General features: G+C 38.0%; 1 protein-coding gene across 9 annotated transcripts in view; it reads right to left on the bottom strand.

Annotated features, from left to right (window-relative positions):
• The window catches only part of RELCH (RAB11 binding and LisH domain, coiled-coil and HEAT repeat containing), a 101,288-nt gene that overhangs the window by 5,394 nt on the left and 71,349 nt on the right, over window positions 1-24,545 (bottom strand). For 4 of the 9 annotated variants that reach the window (XM_040985075.1, XM_040985077.1, XM_040985080.1 and 1 more), the window contains 8 exons: window positions 22,980-23,086; window positions 21,103-21,202; window positions 16,617-16,699; window positions 15,769-15,832; window positions 14,369-14,507; window positions 8,575-8,691; window positions 4,312-4,400; window positions 2,124-2,194 (listed from right to left, as the gene is read on the bottom strand). In XM_040985075.1, the coding sequence (XP_040841009.1) occupies window positions 2,124-2,194; window positions 4,312-4,400; window positions 8,575-8,691; window positions 14,369-14,507; window positions 15,769-15,832; window positions 16,617-16,699; window positions 21,103-21,202; window positions 22,980-23,086 (770 nt within the window). Of the gene's footprint in view, window positions 1-2,123; window positions 2,195-4,311; window positions 4,401-8,574; window positions 8,692-14,368; window positions 14,508-15,768; window positions 15,833-16,047; window positions 16,131-16,616; window positions 16,700-21,102; window positions 21,203-22,979; window positions 23,087-24,545 lie in introns of those variants that run through there. The other 5 variants (XM_040985076.1, XM_040985078.1, XM_040985082.1 and 2 more) reach the window with 4 other exon arrangements.

The following is a 24,545-nucleotide window of genomic DNA, read 5'->3' as shown; positions in this document are numbered from 1 at the left end:
CCATATGGGCGCCGGTTCTAATCCCGGCAGCCCCGCTTCCCTTCCAGCTCCCTGCCTGTGGCCTGGGAAAGCAGTCCAGGACGGCCCAAAGCTTTGGGAACCTGCACCCGCGTGGGAGACCCAGAAGAGGCTCCTGGCTTCGGATCGGCATAGTATCGGCCGATGCGTTCACTTGGGGAGTGAATCGTTGGACGGAAGATCTTCCTCTCTGTCTCTCCTCTCTGTATATCTGCCTTTCCAATGAAAAAATAATAAAAATAAATCTTTAAAAAAATAAAAAAAAATTCTAATTCTTTATCATAGAAGGTACACATCTCTTTTAGAAAACTTGTAAGACAACGCTACATAGTATAAACGGATGAAATTTTTTTTTTCCTTTTGGAAGCATTCTAGCTCCTAACTGACAGAAAAATTATAGAATCCATTTTGTAACCTGAAATTATTGGTCACTTCAATCAACAGTTAATGAACATTCCAAAAACCGGGAGAAGCAAACATTTGTCTTCTCATAAAAATACACTTTCTCTTACAAGGCAGTCATGCCAAAGAAACCTGCCCCAATTCCGCTTATATTTCAGATCTAGATCAAAATGCCAAATTTACAGGAAACACAGACGAGCATGTTAAACAACATAAGGGAAATGCAATTAGTGAAATTTGGACTACAAAACCTTAAGGGACAAATAATCAAGTTTATTTTTCAACAAGTAAAAGCAAAAAGAGGAGGGCTGTCTGTGTGTAGGTGAAGAGACTTCACACACCAATCAACTACAGTTTGAATATGCTCTCCTGTGGATCCCAACTTAGAGTATTAATTGGCATGAAAAATGTGTAGGTCACAGATGCCATTTAAAGAGCAATCAGAAATTTGACCAGAGACCACATAGTTGATGATGTTAAGCAATTCTTACTTGGGTGTGAGAATGATATTATGCTTATGTTTTTAAATTTACAACTTTTTGATACGATGCAGCGTATGGGAGCGGGAAGGAGGTGGGACCTGAGTGCAATAAAATGGACTGAATCCCCACTTGCTGCAGCCATGTGATGAAAACATGCGAACCCCTTCTACTTTCTCTCTATTAAAACAGTAAGAAGGAAAGCCATGCTTATATAAATTGTGGATTTAAAACATTTTTTGAAAAAAATGTCATATAATAGACATGTTTTTCCTTTTTAAAATCTTTCATGTAAATTCATGAAATTTCATGTAGGATGTATTTTACACTTAGTTTTTTCCAAAATATGTTTTCCCCCAAAACCACACATTTTGGACTAACGATCTGAAGGCATCAAATAATCTTAATATTTAATATATGACGAATGAATAGTTGTTTTATTTCATGTCAACCTTAGGGATTCTCTGTTCACATCACAAATTTCATAGTGTTTCATCGGGCTTCTATCAAATTTAACTTTCCCTGGCTAAAATGGTAGAGATTTACTGAGAAGAGCCCCTTCCATCTTGAAGGCAAACAGAGGGGCAGAAGACTAGGCGGCAGGAGCGTGTGCTTACACCCAGACTGACTGCCAGGATGAAAAACTTAGCCCTGGAAGTCATTCTTGGAGGAAATACTTCGGAGCTCTTCTTAGTGTACTCAAAGATTAACTGTTCAAGTTTACTTCAATAGCAGTAGTTATATAATCCATTTGTATACATATCAGTTTTGCTATTATGCCCAAATTTACTTTCTCACATCTATGTTCACATTCAAAATTCATTGAGCCCTTGAACGGTATATAGTTTGGTCCAAAGCATCTTTGACTATAGGTTCTCAAGTTTATATTGCTTTAAGCAGTGAATAATTACATCTTATAATTCCTGTCACACATTTCTACTGTTTTGGCCAATGAAACCCATGTCCTGCAACATATGAATGTCTCATTGAAAGCTTCTAATTGGATCCTTTGGCTGAGTCAGAATGTCGAGAGAAGCAAACAGAGTATGTGGTAGACAACTGAACTCTGAATGTCCTGGGTCATTCTGCTGATATGGTTTAGGAACCAACAGCATCTGAGATTCACTGAGTGCAAATAACACAAAATGAGATATTATACTCATCGACAGCAAATGTATACGGGAGTTGATGTTAAGATGAAGCCTTAATAAAGATAAATTTTACCCTTGAGGCTCTTGCACAGTCTTGTTTTCTACTTTCTGTTCACATTCTTTTATCATAGAACTTAAAATAACCTGAAAAAAAAACCAGATTTACGTGAAATAAATCAGTGTAATAGTATAACATTTTAGTTTAGTCTAAAGCTTTAAAGGAATAAAAAAAAAGTTATATATTCATTTGAAAGAGTGACAGACAAAGATGGAGAAATAGACAAGGATCTTCCAGGCTGGCTCACCCCTAAACAATAGCTGCGGCTGGGCCAGGCCAAAGCCAGGCGCCAGGAATTTTGTCTGGTATTCCATATGGTGACAGGGCCTAAGTGATTACGTCTGCCACCCCGCCCTGCATTCTCAGGTGGTATAAGCAGGAAACTGCGCTGGAAATGCAGGAGCTGAGATCTGAACTAACATCAGATGTGTGATGCTGCTGTTGCAAATGGCACTTAAACCTATGGCATCATAATACCAACCCCTACATTCTTAATATCCTCATAATCTAAAAAATCAAACTAAGTTCTTTGCTGACTTTTTGACTAGAGAATTCATTTGGATTGATTGATTAGGTGCATAAATCTCTTTAAGAGATCTCAATCATATAAATTATTAAAAATTTATTTTGATGATCACTGCCTTCTTTCTAAATCTGCTTCTATTCTCCCCATCTACTGTTACAAATACAATGATTGTCCTTTCACACATTTACCATATTTATATGTCATGATCAAACTTGTACTTTCTAGTAAAAGCTACCCTATTAAATGCCTTTTGTTTTCTTCAGGTTGCAAAAAGCCAAGTTCGTCTACTTGAATGTCAACACCTGAGACTTAGTTCTGTGATTGCTAAAGCACACGATGGTGCTGAAGAGGTAAGACCACTGCTGGCAGTGAGTGTTCTTCTGTATGTCAGCTTCTGTTCTCACCAGAAACCAAACAGCCCTCCTGACTTTTCATGGCTCATGGTTTGGGCACGAATATTGCTAGGTAACGACTTATCATCTACTTCATGTGTTACAGACACTTTGCAGACACTGAAGAAAGAGACAAGGTCCTTTCCTTGAGGAGTTTATGTTCTAGTAAGGGAGACAGACAGTAAACACCAACAATTGATAAGTTATAAATGGAAGGTGATAACGCTTTGGAAAAAACCAACCAAAGAAAAACTCAGTAACACAAGGGATACTAAGCAGGCCTGGCTAAAGATCATTATAAACCATGTGGCGGTGTTAGGAAGATGTTTCTTGGAAAAGATGATATTTAACGAAAACCTTAAAGATGAAGGAGTAACTGCTTTACCCAAAGGGAAGAGGCTGAGCCAATGCTCCGGGTGGGGCGGCCTGCTTAACTCAGACTGTGAGAACTGAAAGTGGGCACGGATTACTGGGGTGTTACATGTAACTGGAAAGTTCAATTGGGAAGTGAATCAGTGGATGGAAGATCTTTTTCTGTCTCTGCAACTCTTTCAGATAAGTAAATAAACAAATTTTTATACTGAAGACAGAGTGAAAAATAAATGATGGGGTGCAGGGAGGTAGCACTGTGGCAAAGGAAGCAGAGCCACTACCTGAAATGCTGGCATAGCACGTGGCTGTCTGTGTGCTCCTTGCAACACAAGATGGCCCGAGTGCTGGGGACCCTGCTACCTATAATGGAGACTTGGCAGAAGCTTTTGGCTCCTGCCTTTGGACTGGCCCCTTCCTGGCTGTTGTGTCCAACTGAGGGGTGAAGCAGGGGATGGGAGGTCTTTGCTAAATGATTTTCAAACAAATAAACCTTAAAAAAAAAAAGATGGGAGAGAAAGTAAAAGACAAACAATGCAATAAAAAATGCAGATAGAGAAACAGAACTCTGATTTTAAGAAAGCTGATGGTCAGAGGTGGACGTTTCATAGCTAAAAATAATTTCACATACATTATCTCAGTAAGTTCTCATTATATAAAATGAAGGAATGTGTGTTATCCTTATTTTAACAAAACAGGGGCTCCAAGATGCTGAAACTCAGTCACTCAAGATACCACAACAGGCAAAATAAAATAAAATAAATAAAATAAATAAATACAAAATCCAGAAGATGACACCAAACGCTAGATTTTAAAAAATGAAGCCCAGCACACCATAACAAAGCTTAATAAGAATCATTAAGTTTTGTACGGGAGATACTGTGTGGTCATGGCACTGGGATTCAGAGTGGCTCACCTCATGCTCTGGAGAGAGATGCTCCATGTCAGTCCGCAAACATCGGAGACCAGGTAAAAAGTGGTTTACCATTAAGTCCTCTGAAATGACTTGAGACAAAGCAGTTAAGGGATTTTAAGAAGCCATGCTGGTATGTCCAAACGAATAGAGGTTTCATATGCAGTACTTGCTATCTGAACAATGCTGGTAGAATATGGATCTATTTGCTCAGGGCCAATAGCCCCCTTTCAAGGATTACTCCCTATTGAATAAGCTACTTATCAAGGCCAACTGTGTTTGTTCTTACCAATCCATGTCTGTGGTATTAATCATTGCAACATTCTATAATTACCCTATTTAAATGCATGAAACAAGTGCTAAAATAAAATCATGCAATCATCAGATGTTTAAATGAGCAGGAACTAAGCATGAAAAGAAAGAAAGAAAACTAATGTTTTCCTGACAACTAAACTTGAAGCTTTGGGGAAAAAAATGAATAAATCAAATAGCTTAAAACATTGATGTTTAATTGTTATTTTTAAAAATTTACTTATTTTATTATTCCACTATATAGTTCAATAGGCTCCAGGATTTCCCAGCCACCATCTCCAGATGTTTAATTATTATTCATAAGATAACTGTACAAGACTGGGGAAAACATAAACATCTAGAAAAATTCTATACTTAATATCAGAAATGTTTCTGGACCCTCTTTAAAGAACTCTGAAAACTGGACAACAGCATTACAGATGCCATTTATCTGAAAGATACTGAACTACAACTGCAGGTTCATGAAAGAATGTCTCAATCCTACATCAAAAGATTGGTAAAAATCACTTATATATTTTATGTTAAAATGAGTTATCTAAAATACATATGCATGCCATTTTTCTGATTTTTCACAGTAACTACTTGTTAAATTGTTGGTTCTGACCGAGTTGGATAAGAGCACTTCTCTGTAGCAAGAGCTACTGCTGTAGGTTTAGTACTACTTACAGTTCCTAGGCATCTTTGAATTTTAGTTGAGTATTTTTGACATTCAATGAAATCAGGATACCAGATGCATTTCTGAAGAAAACAGTTTTGCTCATTCAGACCAATTTTGATACATTATCATGTTATCTTAGTTGCTATTCATTTAAAAATAGCTCTTATTTAGTACTATATTGCATTAAAGTGTAAAAACAGCAGTAAATGAATTCTGTTATAAAAAATTAATCTTTCTGAAAAAAATGAATTTCATCCAAAATAAAATCAGTGCCCTATATAAATACTGTCTTGAGAATTTAGCTCTACATTTTTTATAAACGAAGCTCCTATAATGAAAGACTTAATAAGTGACCTATACATTCAGCAAGTCTTAAAAATACAGATATCAGGTAGTTGAACCAATCACCATGGACATGAACAGGGCTACAATCTAATGATCACACAGTCTTCTTTTCTAGATATGGGGAAAGTACCTCCGAGATGTAAGTAACCGTGCGTGACCTTTGGAACACCTAAAGAAATAAGGGTACGGGTTGAGAATTGTATTTGGAGAGAAGAGGTCAATCACTCTTCTTTCCCTTTCTTTCTACTCACAACTGGGGCTTATCTTTTGAAATCACACAACTCTTCCTAAAAACTGAAATTTATGGACTGGTCAGTCTCACACACTAACAGGCCTTGTATTTCCTTCATTGATAAATTATGCTCAAGAGCTCCCTATCTGCTACATGTTCAAGACATTCACAATTTCATAAAAACAATCGTTATGTTTTTACCTGGCTCTACTGGAAAGCTTTCCTTAAAAACATAATCAGCTCTGCTGAAACCTCTGCCTGTTAGTGTGAGTTTTTTTGGTTCCTATTTGGTGTGTTGAACCTTCCTTCTATGTACAAACCTCGGAAACGCTTGTCTAACTGTTCATTCCTCACCTCTCCCCCCGGTTATACATTTTCTAAAATTTTCTGAGATTTTATAAGGCATGACTTCCTGTTAGGTTATGCAGTAAAATCTGTGTTTCGATTCAAAGGCACTATCAGTGCTGGATGGAATCCTGTGTTCCTTTCAGCTTAGAATACTCAGTGGAAGAACAGAAAATATAACGTGACATCCTTAGTGGCCAGACTACATCAATTTAAGCCAAAGTCCTGAGTGACGCGCACCCAACCCTCCCAGTATTTTATTATTCTTACTACTATTAAATATTTATTTTATTGGAAAGTCAGTTACAGAAAGAAGGAGAGGCAGAAAGATCCTCCACCTGCTGGTCATCCCAAGTGGCCACAATGGCCGGAGCTAAGCCAACCTGAGGCCAAGAGTCAGCAGCTTCTTCCAGGTCTCCCGTGTGGATACAGGGTCCCAAGGCTTTGGGCCACCTTCCACTGCTCTCCTAGACCACAAACAGAGAGCTGGATGCAAAGTGGAGAGCAAAGACATGAACCGGCACCAAAATGGGATTCTGGGGCATGCAGGGCTGGGACTTTAGCCACTAAGCTACCACACTGGGCCCACACTTTCAGCATTTGAACAGGGACTCCGTGAAGATGGTTCCCCTTACTGAAATGGTGTAAACACTTTATAGAAACCTTTGGCTGTATAAGGTTATACGTTACTGTTCTGTTTAAGCTTTAAATGCTCACTTTCACAAAGCTTAATAAGTAAGTCATTATCTTGTTTCTCTGAAACACAAACTCTGACATATTACTATTCCTTTCTTGTAAGGGTCCTTGTCACTTCTTCATTACTAAAGAATTCCTTCTTGCTAATTCAGATTATCAGTTCCTCATTTTGCTTCCTCTATCTTCTCTAAGTCAAAAAGGCCAACAAGATAAATCAAGAATAATAATTAGTTCTCCTTTTAGTGGAATTAAGCTTATAGCAGACACATGCATCACTGAGGCACAGAACTATTAAACCACAGAAGCTGTGATTATAAACTAGACTAATAAAAACCATGGCTACATTGCCTACATGGTTAGCTTATTTGTAATAGATTCACAAATAAAACCTATCAACCATGTATCTGATGAGAGTTTTGCTTGTTTTTTGTTTATTTGAGAGGGAAAGAGAGAGATAAACTTACATATGCTGATTCACTTCCCAAATGGCCAAGGCCAGGAATCTGGAATCTCATCTGGGTTTGCACATGGGTAGCCAGGTCCAAGCACTTAGCTCACCTTCTGCTGCCTTCCCAGCACATCAGCAGGATGCTGGATGGTTAAGTAGAGCAGCCTGGGCTTGAACCACTGCTCAAATGGGATGCTGGCCCCAGCAATAAAATTTTAGCATTTCCCAAAGGGCACATAGTTCTTTGGCAGACAGCTCTACCTTTCTACTGTCTCTCTTAATTGTAATGATAAAAATAGCCTCCTATTGTTATATTACAGTAAAAACAAATGCACATTATCTTCTCTTTGTTCATGACACTGAACTGCAACAAAATAATGTAAAACTAAAAATAATCCTGAAAGTTTTCCTTTATGTTGTTTTTTTTTCCCTGTGAAATACAAGGAACCTCTCTCTACAATTCCTTTCTGTTTTGATTTTCTGATTATGTTGTCTAGCCCACTATTTTACAGTTCTATTTGATTTATTTAGTTTTTCTCTCTTTGGGATGTCTATTTCCCTGACCCCAATGCTCTGATTTTTAATGAAAGCCTAGAACTTGGACTTCATGTTGCCTTAATTTTTACTTCCTTCCTGCTTTTATTTTACTATGCACAGGCTAGTTAGGAGAACATGGGTAAAATCCTTTGCTTCATTCAGTCTTGCTTTTAACTCCGAAAAGCAGAACTTCTCTGGGCCTTAGTCTAATAATATAATGGCTGACATAGGCCAACATGGTTTAACTTTTTTCAGCTCTATAATTACTGAAGAATACTCATGTTGGGCTGATAATTTTCCAATAGGTGATACATCTGTAAGTGATTTTAGAGTATTCTATCAATATAGACACACATTTAAAAAATGCCATGACATTTATGTAAGGCTGAGCTGCTTTTTGGTGAACTGAAGTTTCAGCTATATTTCTGCTCCTTCACTGGCTGACAAAAAAGTAATTTCAGGTTAGGAACCTCATTAATGTTTTCAGAGCTATAAATCTGACAAGTATACAGAATTTCAAATTAACTTGTAAAGTATGAAAAGACTAGAATAAGGAATAGGAAAAATCAAATCAGATTTTCAATTTTCTATAAAATTGAAGTTGAAGAAAAGTTCTGCTCTCCATAGTTGACAAGTCTCATCATAAGATCGTGCTACATACAATGTAGATACACTTCGACACAGCAAGGATACAGCAGCAGGAGAGTGCACTGTAGGCTTCGAAAAGATGAGTAGCAATATCCAGTCTTTTAGAATCCACAATTTGTAAGTTGTTCACCAAGGCCAACTTATGTAAATGTGGTATAACAACTAGAAAAAGAAAAAGTTATATATATTTTTAATCAAGATCATGCATGCAAAACCACCATACATTTTAAAAATAATCTGTCATATTAAGTTGTAAAGTTTCCATTCTAAAGGATTATCCACATCCTAAGCTGCCCTTTTTCCCCTCTAGGAAAGAATGTATTTTTTTCTTCCTTCTATTTTTTTTTTTTTAAAGATTCACTTTTATTGAAAAGGAAGATCTATAGAGAGGATTGAAGTGATAGAAAAATGTTCTGTTTGCTGGTTCACTCCCCAAGTGGCTGGAGCTGAGCTAATCCAAAGCCAGGAGCCAGGAGCTTCTTTCAGGTCTCCCATGTAGTGCAGGGTCCAGGACTTTAGGGCCATCCTCTACTGCTCTCCAAGGCCAGAGGCAAAGAGCTGGATGGGAAGTGGGAAAGGTGGGACATAAACTAACACCAGTGTGGAATCTTAGCGGATACAAGGCGAGGATCTAGCCACCAGGCTATTGTGCTGGGCCCAGAGAGTATGATTTCAAAATAAGAAGTGATCTGGGAGAAACAAATTATGGCATTGTCATTGGTACCAAATTACAGAGATACAAATGCACAAATAATCTACCTCTTGTGTTACTTATTCCTACATGCAAGATTTAAAAAAAAATAATAATTTTTTTTGAAGAGCACAGTTAAAAAGGGGAAGAGAGAGAGAGAGAGAGAGAGAGAGAGAGAGAGAGAGAAAGAAAGAAATCTTCCATTTAGTAGTTGACGCAGCAAAGGCCAGGTCAAAGTCAGGAATCAGACATTTTTTTCTGGTGTCCCATGTAGGGGCGGGGAACTAAGCATTTGAAACATCCTCAGCTGCGTTCCCAGGAGCATTACTAGGAAGCTAGTCCCTTTGAAGCAGGTGTTGCTGCACCAGGTGAAATTCATTTTCCTCCTAGCCATGCCTGAATAGCCTAGCCAGGGGTTGGAGTGTTCTTGCATAGCAAGATGCAGTTTTCCCAACTGGGTTAGACTCACGGGTAGGGGGCACCTCACCTAAGGTGGAGGATTGTTATTCCAACCCAATGCCAACATCAGCCGCAAGCTTATTTTTCAAAATAAAAATAAATACTACCATTGCTTTTTAAATAAAAGACAAACATGTTTTCTTTGAATAACACATTTCACTCCCTCATAATACTATTAGTTTCCCAAATTCTAGGAAAGAGAAATGCCAAACACCACTCGTGGCTGTTTCAAGTCATTCCATGGGCACAAAATCTACCACACACTGCAAGAAAAGAGCTATAAAGCCTGCTAAAGTAAAAGTGAGAGCTTAAGAAATAATTAAGAAATAATTGATTGCATAGCAATGAGCTGCCCAGGTGCCCAAGACTGCCAGCTGAACATACTCTGGTTGCCTGTAACCAGAGTTCTTTGGAAAAAGAGCTTCAAGGATAGCTACTGTTGTGTTGTTAAAATCCAACAAAATACCTGAGGATAGTGTCACAAAGGCCCTTTTTGGAGGAACTTTTGAGTTGTCAAAACTAAAAATCAAGGGGAACTCTAGAAAAATAGGGCTCAAATCTCCAAGCATTCAGTTGTCGGCTTCACGCTCTGGGATGTTCAGGCCTCAACAGAACCAGTGTCTCCGCGAGCGACTTGCTAACACGCGCTGGTTTACTTCTCCACTGGTCTCCTAAAGCTTACCTTCCTGAACTCTATTTGCTCATGCACGACACCTTCATTACTTTGCTCCCGAGTCTCATTTTCGTAAATGCTGCCCTCAGAAAAGCAGCAGTCATATGGCACAACATTGTCTTAAAATTGCTTGCCCAGAAGACAGATAGAAACTTAACTTTAGACTAGAGGCAGTTAAAAATTGTAAAAATTTTACAAGTTCTCAAGATGTCAGAAATTTAAGATAACATTCAAATTTCAGTAAACAGTACTGTCCTAGACTACCATATCTGACTAATTAGGTCATTGAATTGTTAACCCATCAATTGGAGAAAGCTGATTAAAGCAGTTGCATTAAAAAAAAATTTACTTGAAAGTCAGAGTTACAGATTTTCCACTGCTGCTTCACTCCTCTAATGGCTGCAACGACCACAGCTATGCCGGACTGAAGCCAGGAGGCGGGTGCTCTATCCAGGTCTCCCACGCAGGTGGCAGGGGCTCAAGCACTCAGGCCAATTTCTGTTGCTCTCCCAGGAGCATTAGCAGGAAGCTGGATCACAAGTGGAGCAACAGGACTTGAACAGGCACTTGTGTTGGAAGCGCTATCCCAGGCAGTGGCTTAACTCAGTGCACTATAACATTTGTCTCAAGCGGTAGGATGTTAAAAACTGGGAAAGGTTTGTAATTTACATGGGCATAATTTTAAAATAAAGATAAATACACAGGAGTTCTAATAAAGTTGTATTTCAGGGTACAGCATGGTGGTCTAGTAGAACATCTGCAGTGCTAGCATCAGATATGGGCATCAGATGAGTCTCAGGCACTCCATTTCTGATCCAACTTCTTGTTTATGGCCTGGGAAAGCACAGAGGATGGCCCGAGTGCTTGGGTCTCTATACTCATGTGGAGACCTACAAGGGGCTCCTGGCTCCCCGCTTCAGACCAGCTTGGCTCTGTACATTGCAGATACCCGCAGTGAACCAGTGGATGGAATATACTCTCTGTCTTTTCTTCCCTCACTGATACTCCTGTTACTTTTATATTCCCAAAGAGAATTATCTATAAATACATCAGGTTAGAGGGAATGGTATCCACTGGCATACATTAGGTGCAGGTCAGGGGGGCAGATCAGGCTGAACTAGTTCACATTACCTGCTGATGACGAATCTGAGCACCAGAATAGAGTGTGGTAGGTTGTGGCCAGGTTTGGCTGCAACATGTATCAGTATACATTAGGGCTGGGACTGGGTGCGAGCTGGGCTGGGCTAGGCTGTAACCCCCACCAGCATGAGCTGGAATTGGGGCTGGGCTGGGCTGGGCTAGGCTACAACACCCACTGGCAAACACCAAGGCGAAGTGGGCCATGCCAGACTGGGCCACAGCACCCAACCAGCACACGTGAGAACTAGGCAGGGAGTGGACAAAGCTGGTAGGGATAATGTGGAGGGCCCCCCTGCTGGACAACCACTCCTCTGGAGAACATGAGCTGGGATTGGGGCAGACCAGACCAGGCAGTGATAGAACACCTGTGGGCCTCATGTGAGCTAGATCAGGGCAAAGTAAGGCTGGATTGACTGTTGTTACTGGTGCAAGCATAAATCAGAATGGGTGAGATATGGTTGGGCTTTGCCACAGCATCAGCTGGCAGATGCTGACACTGGAGGTTAATTCTGTCAAGTTAAACTACAGAACCACCTGGAGAGTACATCACCTGGGAGTGGGAGTGGGCTCAGTAGGGAAATAGTGGGCACCTCCCTCTTGGGTTACCAAACCCATTGGAGAGCATGAGAACCAGGATTGGGGCAGGTGTGGCTAGACAGGATGGCAACCGACAGCATGTGTGTGGGCTGGACAGGTTGAACTAGGCTTCAATGCCCACTGATGTGTACCACTTGAACAGTGCTCTCAGAGCATGCCCCACATTGGGTACCTGGGATGGGTGGGAAGCTGGGTGGAGCTTTTCCCTTGATCTCCCCCTTACCCCAGGGAAGAAAAAAAAAAAAAAGAGAGAGAGAATGTGGAAACAATGGTCTTACCCACTTTCCTGTAGTCCTTGACCCTTTGTGCCTTAATCAACTATGTAAAGATTATCAAAATAAAAAAACCAAAAAAATAAAAATAAACAGATATCATCCAAAAAATGTTGATGGCTTAAGAAAAAAAAATAGCTTAAAATTTTATCTGGTAGAGCAAAAGGATAGTCAGTTAACAGGAAGTAAATACAACAGAAAAAAGTGTCTTACAAAAAATGTGTTTTTTTCAGAATGTGAAAGAAATTTGAATAAGTATATTTTCTGAGTATATAGCAAACTGTAGGAAGCTTTTTTGTTGAAGAAGTCTATCCAAAAAGTGGGTATTTCTAACCTAAATCTTTCCCCAAGTTATCTTCAATAGCTATTTTGGATCTATTAATGCAAAAAATTTCTTCTCTGTTAGGTAACTCTTTTTTTTTTTTTAGATGTATTTATTTTATTGGAAAGGAAAGATCTTCCAAGTGAGCACAACGGCTGGTGCTGCACTGATCCGAAGCTGGGTGCAGGATCCCAAGGCTTTGGGCTGCCCTCGACTGCTTTCCCGGGCCACAGGCAGGGAGCTGGATGGGAACTGGAGCTGCTGGGATTAGAACTGGCACCCATGTGGGATCCTGGCGTGTTCAAGGTGAGGACCTTATCTATTACGCTATCGTGCCGGGCCCTGGTAACTCTTAAAAATTTAATAAGCAAGCATTTATCTTATAAAGAAAACAGTCAAATAAAAGTAAGGATTATTTAAGAAAATTCTTAAAAATTCTGGGCAGTGAGATCAGGATATTAACAGTATGATTTCAAAAGTAACAAGTTCTAGAACTACTGAGTACAAATGGCACCAGGGACACGAGCAAAAAAAATCAGAGCAGGGGCTCTGAGAATCCAGACTGGTTGTTCTCGTATTATCTCAGTAAGATCTTGTGTATCGTGTGTTATCTAGTACTATCGGACCCTATTTTCGAGGTTTTACTTTATAACCTAGCTGCACCACAAGTGTACTGCTTGTCTAGATCTTTCGACATGTTTCAGAGCCGCCTCAGCAAGATCAAAGTCCGCTAGGTGTCTTATGAAGATCACCTGTAAAACCTATAAGATGAAGGGGAGAAATATTCTGTGGCTAAGTAAAATAGCGACCATTTTCTGCTGGTTTTATTTAACTAATTATGAATTCATAGTCTGCCAGTGAAAAAGAATCTCTCACGATGGTGTTTCTGTTGCTTGATAAGTACCCTGATTCTCAACAAACCTTAAAGTTGCTGCATGTAGATCCAATCAGGATTTACTATTTTCCTTGATGACTCTTACCTTAAAAATGCTTACAGACAACTGCAGACTGCATATGCAAGAATCAGTCTGTTGAAGAAGCTTACTTTGCATTGCCATAAAGTAGCCCAACACATGGCTCTCCTTAGAGCATGCCACATTGCTAAAACCAAAGCGGCTATGGTAATGCAAATACACCTGATTTTAGAATAATAAGTTTTAGATTCTTTGATGTTTTCCCCACAAATTGATGTCATAAAGGTTGAAGTCCACAAAAAGAGAAGCTAGAGAAAATGCTTCAGCAGACAACTGTGCAGATCATTAAGCAGTTCGACAGGCCAGGACTGAAGTAAGTTGACGTATTATGCTGAATGGCATCCTCTACCAAAGAAATGCACATTTTTCAAAAGAGTATGTCTAGAAACAGAAAAGTTCCTTAAAAGTAAGAAGAAAACCCTTTAAACTAAAGTTAAAACAATATTTTGCAAGAAATGAGAAATGTTTCTAAAAAAACTTGAAGTTTATGTGTATTTCTATAAATCTTATAGCAATCAACATATAGTATAAAAAACTATCCACTAAATATAATAATATTGATCAAATCACAGAAATTAACCTGTTTCATGTTCAGCTTACAGCAAACATGAAAGTGTGGCAAGGCAATTACACACAACAAATCCTCAAAGGAGTGTCTGGCTTTGATTGTGTATTAAAGTTTAGGGAAAAAGTAAAAATAATGCAACTTACACTCATCTCGGAATCTGGGTTCTGCATTAGGACCAACTCTGCCAAATGTTTTTATGATCTCTGTGTGCAAAGAATGTTGGTCTTGATACTGCGGGTCTTCCAGGAAAGAAGCCAACTGCATCTTCACTCTTTCCAGCAACTTAAAATTAGATATTATATAATTATTTTACAGAATATTAGAAACTCAGTAAATTGCTAAAAGGTATAAACAGCTTGTAGTAGACTTAAAAAATTGACAGCCGGATGAGAATAGACATTTCAAAATAAGTATTTGCTTAATCTTTTGGCATTGAAAAAAAAAATCTCACAGTTATTTATGCTTATCCAGTCTTATCTTAAAAAAATAAATATTCTGACAGATATTTTAAAAAGGCTATCATCAAAAAGATTAGAGATAAGGGAATAAGTTTAAAATGATTGTTTCTAAATTACAATTCCTGAAGCAAATCACAGTGTAAGTCATCCAACTATTTACCTTCTGAAAGCAATGAGTCATTAATGACTTACAGCTTACTCACATTTCCTTAAAACACATTTTTATTTTAGGATTTAAGAATATGTTGAAATTCTGCAGAGACTGCAAGCTTTGCAGAATGGTGTGCTTTTTTGGCGGGTTGCTTCATCAGTGAAATATATAAGTAAAAAAAAAAATGGAAAGCCTTTCTATCACAACAAAACTCTTTAAGACTAGAAATTACAGGAGAAACAAAGTTTACATATGTATATATATATATAGTTTGTTTTGGTGACTAGGTAAGGTGAAAACAAGTATTTTATTTTCTGATTTACAGGGGTTTTTATTTGCATTCAGATATATCCAACATCCTACCAAAGAATAAAATTCTGTTATTAATTTTGGGAAGTTTCTTATAGTTAATGTTGCAGATAGAACCTAAAAAACTTGAGGTAAAAACCCAAGTAATCTTCTGAAACAGGTGTGACAAGATTTGTACAATGAGACGCCTGGTCATGGATGATATTAAATGATTTTTTACAGCTTGCCATCAACAACACAGTTATTAGAACATGGATGCCTCCTTGTCCCTAATGTTTTCTGGCAGAACTTCAAATCTGTGTAAATTGGCAATCCCGAGTTTATACAGATTGACTGGAAGTCTGTCAGCAGGCTTTGGAATTAGACAATTGGAAGGATTCTTTGAAAGCACAAAATCCAGGTAGGGTTGAAATACAACATTTATAGTTAACTTTCTGAGATTAAAAACTAAAGATTTCCTCGGAATATGGAGATACACCCTTTTTAGGCTATCATGTTTTGAAACATCAAAATTCTCCTCCAGGGGTATCAGTAACTAAGAATAGAAAGAGGCTCAGTGAATCCCACCCTCATCACCAAGGATGTCACAGGACACAGATATCAAAAAGTGTCAAAGATTTCCTACCTCTCTTTGAATAACTGTTTCCATAATAGTACCAAATGCTGGTATTGTGGCAATCCTGACAGAGCTGTCAAAATTAAAGAAGAAAGACACTGAAATTTTTCTTTGAGATGAAAAATGGGTATTATTAAAATGTATATCAAAAAGTACAAAGTAAATACACTGTATTAGTCTCTAGCAATGACAAATTAAATTAAAACAAAAACAAAAATAAAAACAAGCAGACCAAGAATGCTCATAAAGACAGGCAGGATAACTTAGGTCGCAGTCTGTGAAACTCACAATTCAGGATCACTGGACAAGGTAACAAGGGCCGGAGCAACCCGCTTGTCAACTAACGCTTCACTCATGCCTCGAAGAGTCAGCTGTAAACCAGTCAACATGCAATAAAAAATGGTTTGGTAAACTGGAATGAGAACTGGGTTAGCTGTGACTGAGGATGGGCAGAGGCAGACTCACTGGCCTTTCCTGGCTTAGTCACCCACAGGAGACATTAAAATGTTAAGCCTTTGGTTCATGCCACTACGCTTACTCTTAACAACTTGTTAGTGAGATTAGCAGAGCATCCCTTGTTGGCTTGTTAGAAACAGTCCATCAGCATGCTTTAGGTTTTGGAAATGCTTACTGAGTACTAATAGCAGCACATTTTCTTCAATATACAGTTTTCAAATAAGGCTTACTGTTGAGGGTTGACTTAAAAATAAGATAATAATCATATGATAAAATTTAAAAATAAACAATTGAATATTGCTATCTTTGAGAGTCTTTGAATTTAAAAGAAGCTGATGGCTATTTCTTGACAAGCCGTTTGGGAAGGGCTGCTGGATGTATGAAGCAGGGACAACACTTACATTTCAGGGTCACTGGAGAGAGTAATGAGAGCAGGAACAACCCTCTGAGCTACCAGAGTCTCATTCACCCCCTTCACCAACAGCTGATTGGTCAGCGCAGGGGGTAGTCACAGGTGGTGCATGGAAAGAGCAAACAGTGCATCATGGGAAGAAGAAAGGAACAACCAAGGGAAAGAGAAAACACAAAAGCAAAACCAAAATTAGAAGCTAAGCAAATATTGCTACTAGAGTGCTTTACAAAAGCAGAGAATGCTGAGGAAGAAAATGAGCTTAAATAGCCTAACAGTCCATGAAAACAGATTATGTCACCAATTCAATAGTTATTTTGTCCTTTTGGTCAAATAGCATATACAATTTCCATGTCCAATTAAAATGTAACCTGAAAGTAAACTTTACTTTTTAGAAAAAGGATCTAGACAGAAGGCACATTATGGATTAAACGATTAAAACTTTACGTTGTGATTTTACTGTGACCTAATAGGTACAGACTGGGCTGTTTGAAACCAAAGACAAACAGCTATCAGTCACCATTAAACTGCTTAAGATTATTGCACAGTAGGTAAACTGAAAAACCACACAGGAAAACTCCGTCCTGATGACACAGAGACATAAAGCAAACTGTTCCAGAAAATAGTACGCTTAGGGGTCAGAGCTGCATTCAGACTCAAGCTCTCTGGTAATTTACTAGTCAAGTGATGGTAGATGTCAACTCTTTCGAAATGTATCTTTCTCATATGGAAATGGCTAGATTATCTTCCTTCCCCAAAGGATCTTCATGCCACCAACGTGCATATATTATCAACAGCACCAAATGCGTGGCTGATGTAGCAGCACTAAAACAATGAGAGTTTAAACTATGACTCTACCACGAGTGTATAATTTGTGACATATCAGTTTCATTAAACAATTGTTTTGCATCTCTAAATGCTCAAAGAAATTTTAAAACAAATGAGTAGGACTATCTCTATATCTATTTAAAATTACTTAATGACCAGTGCTAATTTGCAAGAGTACAACATTGAAACACATGCATTTTCTTAAAGGAATAGTACCAAATTTGTTAAGTTCAGAGAAGGGCAACTCCATTCTCAATTTAAGAATGTAAGCACAAATTAACATTACATTCCAATCAATTCACTGATCTAGTAATGGAATCAGTCGTCAGAAAAGATCAATGATGCCATTAAATGATGATGACAAAAGCCTAACCTTGTGTGCATAAAACATTCTTGTTACACAACACATCAGAGAAAGAGTTAGGGAGAGGGAGGAGGTGGGGAAAGACAGGGAGAGAGAGAGAGAGCGCGAGCACCTGCACAACAGCTCAGTTTACGTGACGGTTCTTATCTTTCAATAATCTGTTACATCTACCAACTGTTTCATTGTGGAATATACTTCAATATTCTGAAATAATTTTTACTACAAAACAAATAATTCAAAAGGAATAAAATGAGAAAAGAATTTGTATTAGTATCTTAAACATTATAGATGTTAAGGAGAAAATGAGACAGCAAACTTAATTTCTGTTAAACTAAACCTTCTTCTCTGTATGAATCTAGCATTATTTTATGTCCACCAAAAGCATGAGAGGAAGGATAATCTAGGGCACAAGTTAAGTTTTCACTGCCCTGAGATTTTAAAGTTTTATTTCGTTGTTAAGCTAAAAGATGAAAGTAACTTTAAGAGCCATGAATTTAGACTTCACAAATCATATGATCTTTTACGCCCGCTGCAGTGGGTCACACAGTACTGGGATTTTTGAGCAGATGGGGAAACCTTGCCCAGGGCTTCAGAGGCCATGGTCACAGAGCTAGAGTGGACATGGGCAGCAGGCATGCAGGCCTCCTTCACTGAGCTGGGCTCTAATGTCAAGTGCCCAGTTTCCTCGTGACTGAGGAAAGAAACAGTGACATGGAGTTGTTTCTTGCATCTCTATTATACCACACAGAAATTTCTTCTTGTTAAATAATCCATCAGTTTGCTATAACGATCTCTATTTAACAATGAAAACAGCAAGTCTGACGGAGCTTTTCCCCTTTTGACCTTGCCATTTCAACATAAACTAAGTGCAGTATTAAATTCCAGTCAGAATCCAGTCTGATGGTATATCCAGGTTTCACTTCTCAAGAGCTTGTGGGCGTTTGGTACAGCAACTAAGCCACTGTTGGGACACCCATATCATAGTGCCCAGTTCCAGTCCCAACTCTTTCTGTCACAGCTGTTTGCGAATGCGGACCCTAGAGAACAGCTGTGATGTGAACCACTTGGGAGATCAAGCTTAATTTCCAGACTATCAGCTTTGGCATGGCCCAGACTTAGCTGTTGCCAGCTTTTGGGGAGTGAACTGGCAAAACCTCTCTCTGTTTCTCTTTCTCTGTCTCATTGACTTTTGGATAAAATGTTTCTGGGGGTTTGGCACAGTATCCTAGTGGCTAAAGTCCTCACCTTGTACACACAGGGCCCCAATATGGGCACCAGTTCTAATCCCGGCAGCCCCACTTCCCATCCAGCTCCCTGCTTGTGGCCTGGGAAAGCAGTCGAGAACAGCCCAAAGCCTTGGGACCCTGCACCCGTGCGGAAGACCTGGAGGAATTTACTGGCTCCTGGCTTTGGATTGGCCCAGCTCCTGCTATTGCAGCCACAGGGGGAGTGAATCATCAGAGGGAAGATCTTCCTCTCTGAGTTTCCAATAAAAATAAATAAATCTTTAAAAAAGAGAAAATTGTTTCTGGTCTCATTAAAAAAAAGTGTTCTTCTTGAACATTTAAAAAATTGAAAAAAAGGGACTAATTTTACATGAAAGGCTTTAGTAAAAAAATTCTTACAAGCAATATTTATTCTTTTATTACAATTTTGTTCAAGATGATGATTGACAAAAGGAAACATTTAATTTCTCCTACTGATGACTTACTGACATACTCAGTGAAATGTTACCATTAACAAATAAAACAACTACTGAAATAATCTCTCAAACTAGACTCAGATATTTAAAACCAATCTAAGAGGACACTGAAAATGGCTAGAGCATAGGTATGTTTCCAGAACAGGATAACAGCAAAAAATAAAAACAGACAAAATAAACGAAACCAAATCAGACAAGATTTACACATAATGAGAAATAAAGGAACAAAACAAAGGGAATAAGCAGAAACAAAAGGGAGGATTTAAATTTATTTTTATTTCTATGCTATGCTTCACCAGTACATACATACATTTTGGAAACAAAGGGTTTAAGAGAAAGAAACAGCTTTCATGGTTCTTAGGATAAAAAGCCAAGTAGACAGTACATTAAAGAAACAGCTTTTCATTTAAAAGGATGCTTCCACTTTAGGGAGAAGAAAGGAAGTAAAGACAGACTTTTCCTTTATGTTAATACCCTCGTTTCAGCACACTTAATAAATAAATCAAATAACAGGTATTGTAAGCCAGAGTTACTTTGGCATTCACGTTGACAGAGTTCTGCATTCTAGTTTATTTATTTATTTTTTTCCTTTTAAACCAAATAGGTGGTAATAACTGAGGGGAAAACAGATTTTCAACTTTCTGTTAGTAAGTGTTGTGATTAGTGTTGTTGAAATAGAACAATAATCATGACAGTTAAATTTACCATAAGCTCATATGTTCCAGACAAGAGCTTTATAAACATTAACAAAAGTTCTTCGAGAGGAGTAGTTTTTTCTCTTTTTAACTGAGTGGCAAGGATGACAGATTTGGAGGAATAGTTTTTTCTTTTTTTCCTCTTAAACCATCTTCAGAGGAAACTAAAGCTTTGAAAAATTCAAGTGATTTACAAGATCACTAAGCGACAGAGAGGAAAAAAACACAGGCAGGGTTGAAAATCTCCAACCCATGCTCCCAAACAATAAAAACATTAAAGTGATCTAAGTGTTCAATTGAAGTTCTAAAACATGTCAATATAAACATCTCAGCAACAACCTAATTTGCTACAAAATGGACACAAGAGATGGGCATTTCATTTTTAGCTCTGCTGGTGGTACTTTAATATGGTTCAGATAAATTCTAGGAACGGTCTCTTCTAAGTTTACTGGTAGCTAATGCACAGAAGTGATATTCCAGAAAGGAACAGAGAAGTAGGAGTAATCAATAAAGCAAGCATTTCCATAATGATAAAAATTGGTTTTTGTGCTAATAAGTTATACTTTGCAATGTGAAAGATAACCTATGTTGTTTTACTTTCTTTTAATAGTCCAATTACCCTAGTAATCAGAAAAATATAGTCAGATTAATACTTCATGGAATTTGAGCAACATAATTTATTACAAAATAACATTAAAGGAACCAATAAGGCTAGAAAACATTCTTAATTAAGTTAAAGCTAAATTTCTGCCCCATCACACAGTACACAACTAGGTATCATCAAATATCAGAACAACATGGTATATAAATGCATTACATAAAAAATAACCCCTTTTCCCTCTTCTAAATAAAATAATGTTAACTAACAAACATTCATCTGTTGACGTACCTCAAACATTCTAGCAGCAGTACACCTCACAAGTGCTGACGTATGGACAACACCATACCATAAAACAGTTAACAGCAGCTCATGGTAGGCTGGATTTGCACTGGAATAAAAACACAAATGTTAAAACTGAGAGCTATGGCGTTTTACTGAGAACTGACAAACACTATGTATAAGGAATTTTAATGACTCAAATATGGGCAGAACTAAAATCACTTTCTATGGATTAATGGGTCACAGCCAAGATTGTTTTTTAAAAAAGGAAGTTACCTTACAAAACCACAAGCCATATTCAGAAGTCACACCTGTAGCTTCCCTAAGCATGTGCAATTGTAGCAGCTATTTCAATTCTTTAAATTAGAACGAGGACTTAGATAAGTGAGTTACCACCTCTGCAAGTCTTAGTATCTCCATCTGTAAAAATTCAGAAAGCTGTGTACATTTCACTTATGACATATGGTGGCTGTGAAATGAAATAAAATCAATTCATCCTGTAAAGCCTCTCCAGATGTCATTTTATTAATGAATCAGAAGCCTGAGATAAAACTGCTTTAGCAATCAGATGATGTATTTAAGGACAAGAATAAGCAAACTGAAGACAATGGAGAAAGGAGCCTGAAGGAGCTACCTTCCAATTGGAAAACAAATTTGTGCAAATTGGTACGTGGCAGTATTTTCCAACTACTTCAAAGAAAATATTTGCATGCTAACCCCATTCTGAAAATTATGATTTACTGATTGCAAAACATTAAAAATCTTTAACTAAACAAAATAAAAAACAACCTCTCTTAATATTCTTATTCTTAAGTCACAAAACCAAGAAAGAGATCTTTAAGCCAGTCCTCTTATACTTAAAATATGTACTCTAAAAACCCAATTTAAGGGCCCAACACAGAAGACTAGTGGCTAAAGTCCTCGCCTTGTACATGCTTGGATTCAATATGGGCACCAGTTCTAACCCCAGCAGCCCTGTTTCCCATCCAGCTCCCTGCTTGTGGCTTGGGAAAGCAATTGAGGACGGCCCAAAGCCTTTGAACCCTGCACCATGTGGGAGACCCAGAAGAGGCTCCTGTCTTCGGATTGGCTCAGCTCCTGATGATACAGACACTTGGGGAGTGAATCAACAGATGAAAGCTCTTCCTCTCTCTATACCTGACTTTCCAATAAAAAATCCAATTTAAAAACACTGTAAGACTCTTTTTGGTGATAAATGATGTGTTTGTTTCCCTTCAGCTGTTTCTCTAAATCTTTCCCCACCCTTTTGGAAATCTTTCTGCTTCCATTTGGATGGAGATCCTTTTGTAGTTTGGTCAGCTACAAACTATTGTAGTTTCCCCTTTCCATCATCTTGGGACTTCCCTTCATTACTTGGTTCTTAGCTTCCTAAGTAGGCTATCACTCCTCCTTATGTACTTTTTCAAAGATTACAAGCTATTGGAGTTGGCACAATGGCTCAAATGGCTAATCCTCTGCTTTTAAGTGCCAGTATTACATATGGGGCCAATTCAAGTCCCAACTGCTCCATTTCTGATCCATCTCCCTAGTTGTGGCCTGGAGACAAAGTGGAGGATGGCATGGGTTCTTGGGAGATCTGGAAGAAGCTTCTGGCTTCAGACTGGCTTACTCTGGCTATGGTGGCCATTCGGGGAGTGAAGCCAGAATAACGTTGATCTTTCTGTCTTTCCTTGTACCTGCAAATCTGCCTTCCAATAAAAATAAGTAAGTCTTTAAAACATTTTATCGCCCACCACACAGGGCTGTTGTGAAGGTTAAGTGAAAGAATCTTTGTGAAAGTTTCTTTCTTTGTGAAATATTCACTTGTCAATTAAGTTGGGTAAAAGTTAAAAAAAAAATTTATGAAAATGTTTTTTTTTTTTTACCCCAGTTCCACAAAAGAAGCCTTCAGGCTATCAAGAGGAGCATGAGATAAGGAAAGCAAAGTCATTACATCTTCTAAGAATCCAACTAACAGTTTTCGGTCTTCTTCCTACAGAGAAAAAATACCAACAGTGAATTTCCAAGCAATTCTGCAGAACTAAATACCATAATCACTGATCCTTAATTAGAAAAGTGTTACCAAATAAGGGGAAATATCTTGATTTATGAACTATTTTAATTAGAGATAGTTGTTAAGCATATCTATTTCCATAATGATATAAGGTAACATAATATGTTGATTTTTATTTAGATCTGTATTGTCCAATATGACAGCCATTAGGCACCTATAGCAATTTAAATTTAAATGAAAAACACATGAAAAGATTAATTTCTTCACACATGCTAATTACAATTCTGAGGTTAAATAACAGAAGTGGAGATTATCTACTTTATTATGACATAGCTCAGCTATAGAATATTATATAACTGCAGAAAGTTTCATTGGATGGTGCTATTTGGCAACATTAATAGGCAAAATATTTCATTAACATTTACTTTACCAATTTAATTCCCATGATTTTTGACTCTCTACAGTTAAATACAAACTATTAAAATACTAATATCCAGATTAGCTGAAAATTGACTTTTAAATGGCTTTTGAAACATCCTAGTAGTAAAGAACTATGCTTGCAGAAATAGTCTATTATGTTATGTCTCATTACTTAGGATAATTTATACTGAAAATTTGAATTAGTGTTAAAAAACTTTCCAATGAGTCTCTATTACTTTCAAAGTAAGGGAAAAAATTAAAAACAAAACAGCATTAATAAATTGCAGAAAAAGCAAACTTGCTAAAAATTAGGAGAGCTTAAAGAAAAACTTGACTCTGATCTCAACTGAACTTGAACTATGGTTATGCAACAAGGTGGAGGAATCCACCATGGGGGGAGGGGTATGGGGAGGGGTGGGGGGAATCCCCAGCGCCTATAAAACTGTACTACATAATACAGTGTAAGCAACAATAAAAAAAAAAAAAAAAGAAAAACTTGACTCTGTCAGGGGAAGGGCAATCTGACATTCTATCAGGAAATACACACACAACAAAATTGAAGTCAAGTTGTCACTTAGGAACATAGGCGACCAACTAACAAGTTTCTGAATGTATCAGTAAATTCATGTAGACTGTACTACTGCCCTTTAATTTCCTTTTCTCCCCATAGCACAGCATACAATGAGGTAGCAAAAAATGCCGGGAAGGAGTAACGACTAATATGATAAAGGAAGCCTATTGCAGTAGGAAACATAAAAAGGCATAGATAGTGACAAACTGAACACAAGCTGGAAAAGAGATTGCACTCATTCTTATGACTTTAATATGTCAAATGTAGTCATAACTTTGCAAAATAAAGCATAAATTTGTTAAAGGCTGAGTGAAGTAAGTGTTAAAAATAGACTTGCAGGGGCCTGGTGCCATGGCTCAGTGGCTAAAATCCTCTCTATGAGCATGCAGGGATCCCATAGAGGAGCTGGTTTGTGTCCCAGCTGCTCCACCTTCCAGGCAGCTCCCT

This window comes from Ochotona curzoniae, unplaced genomic scaffold (genome assembly GCF_017591425.1).
Source record: "Ochotona curzoniae isolate NIBS_2020 unplaced genomic scaffold, NIBS_Ocur_1.0 contig_43, whole genome shotgun sequence".
Taxonomy (NCBI): Eukaryota; Metazoa; Chordata; class Mammalia; order Lagomorpha; family Ochotonidae; genus Ochotona; species Ochotona curzoniae.
Note: the sequence above shows the minus strand (reverse complement) of the source record. Positions and strands in the feature narration are given on the sequence as shown.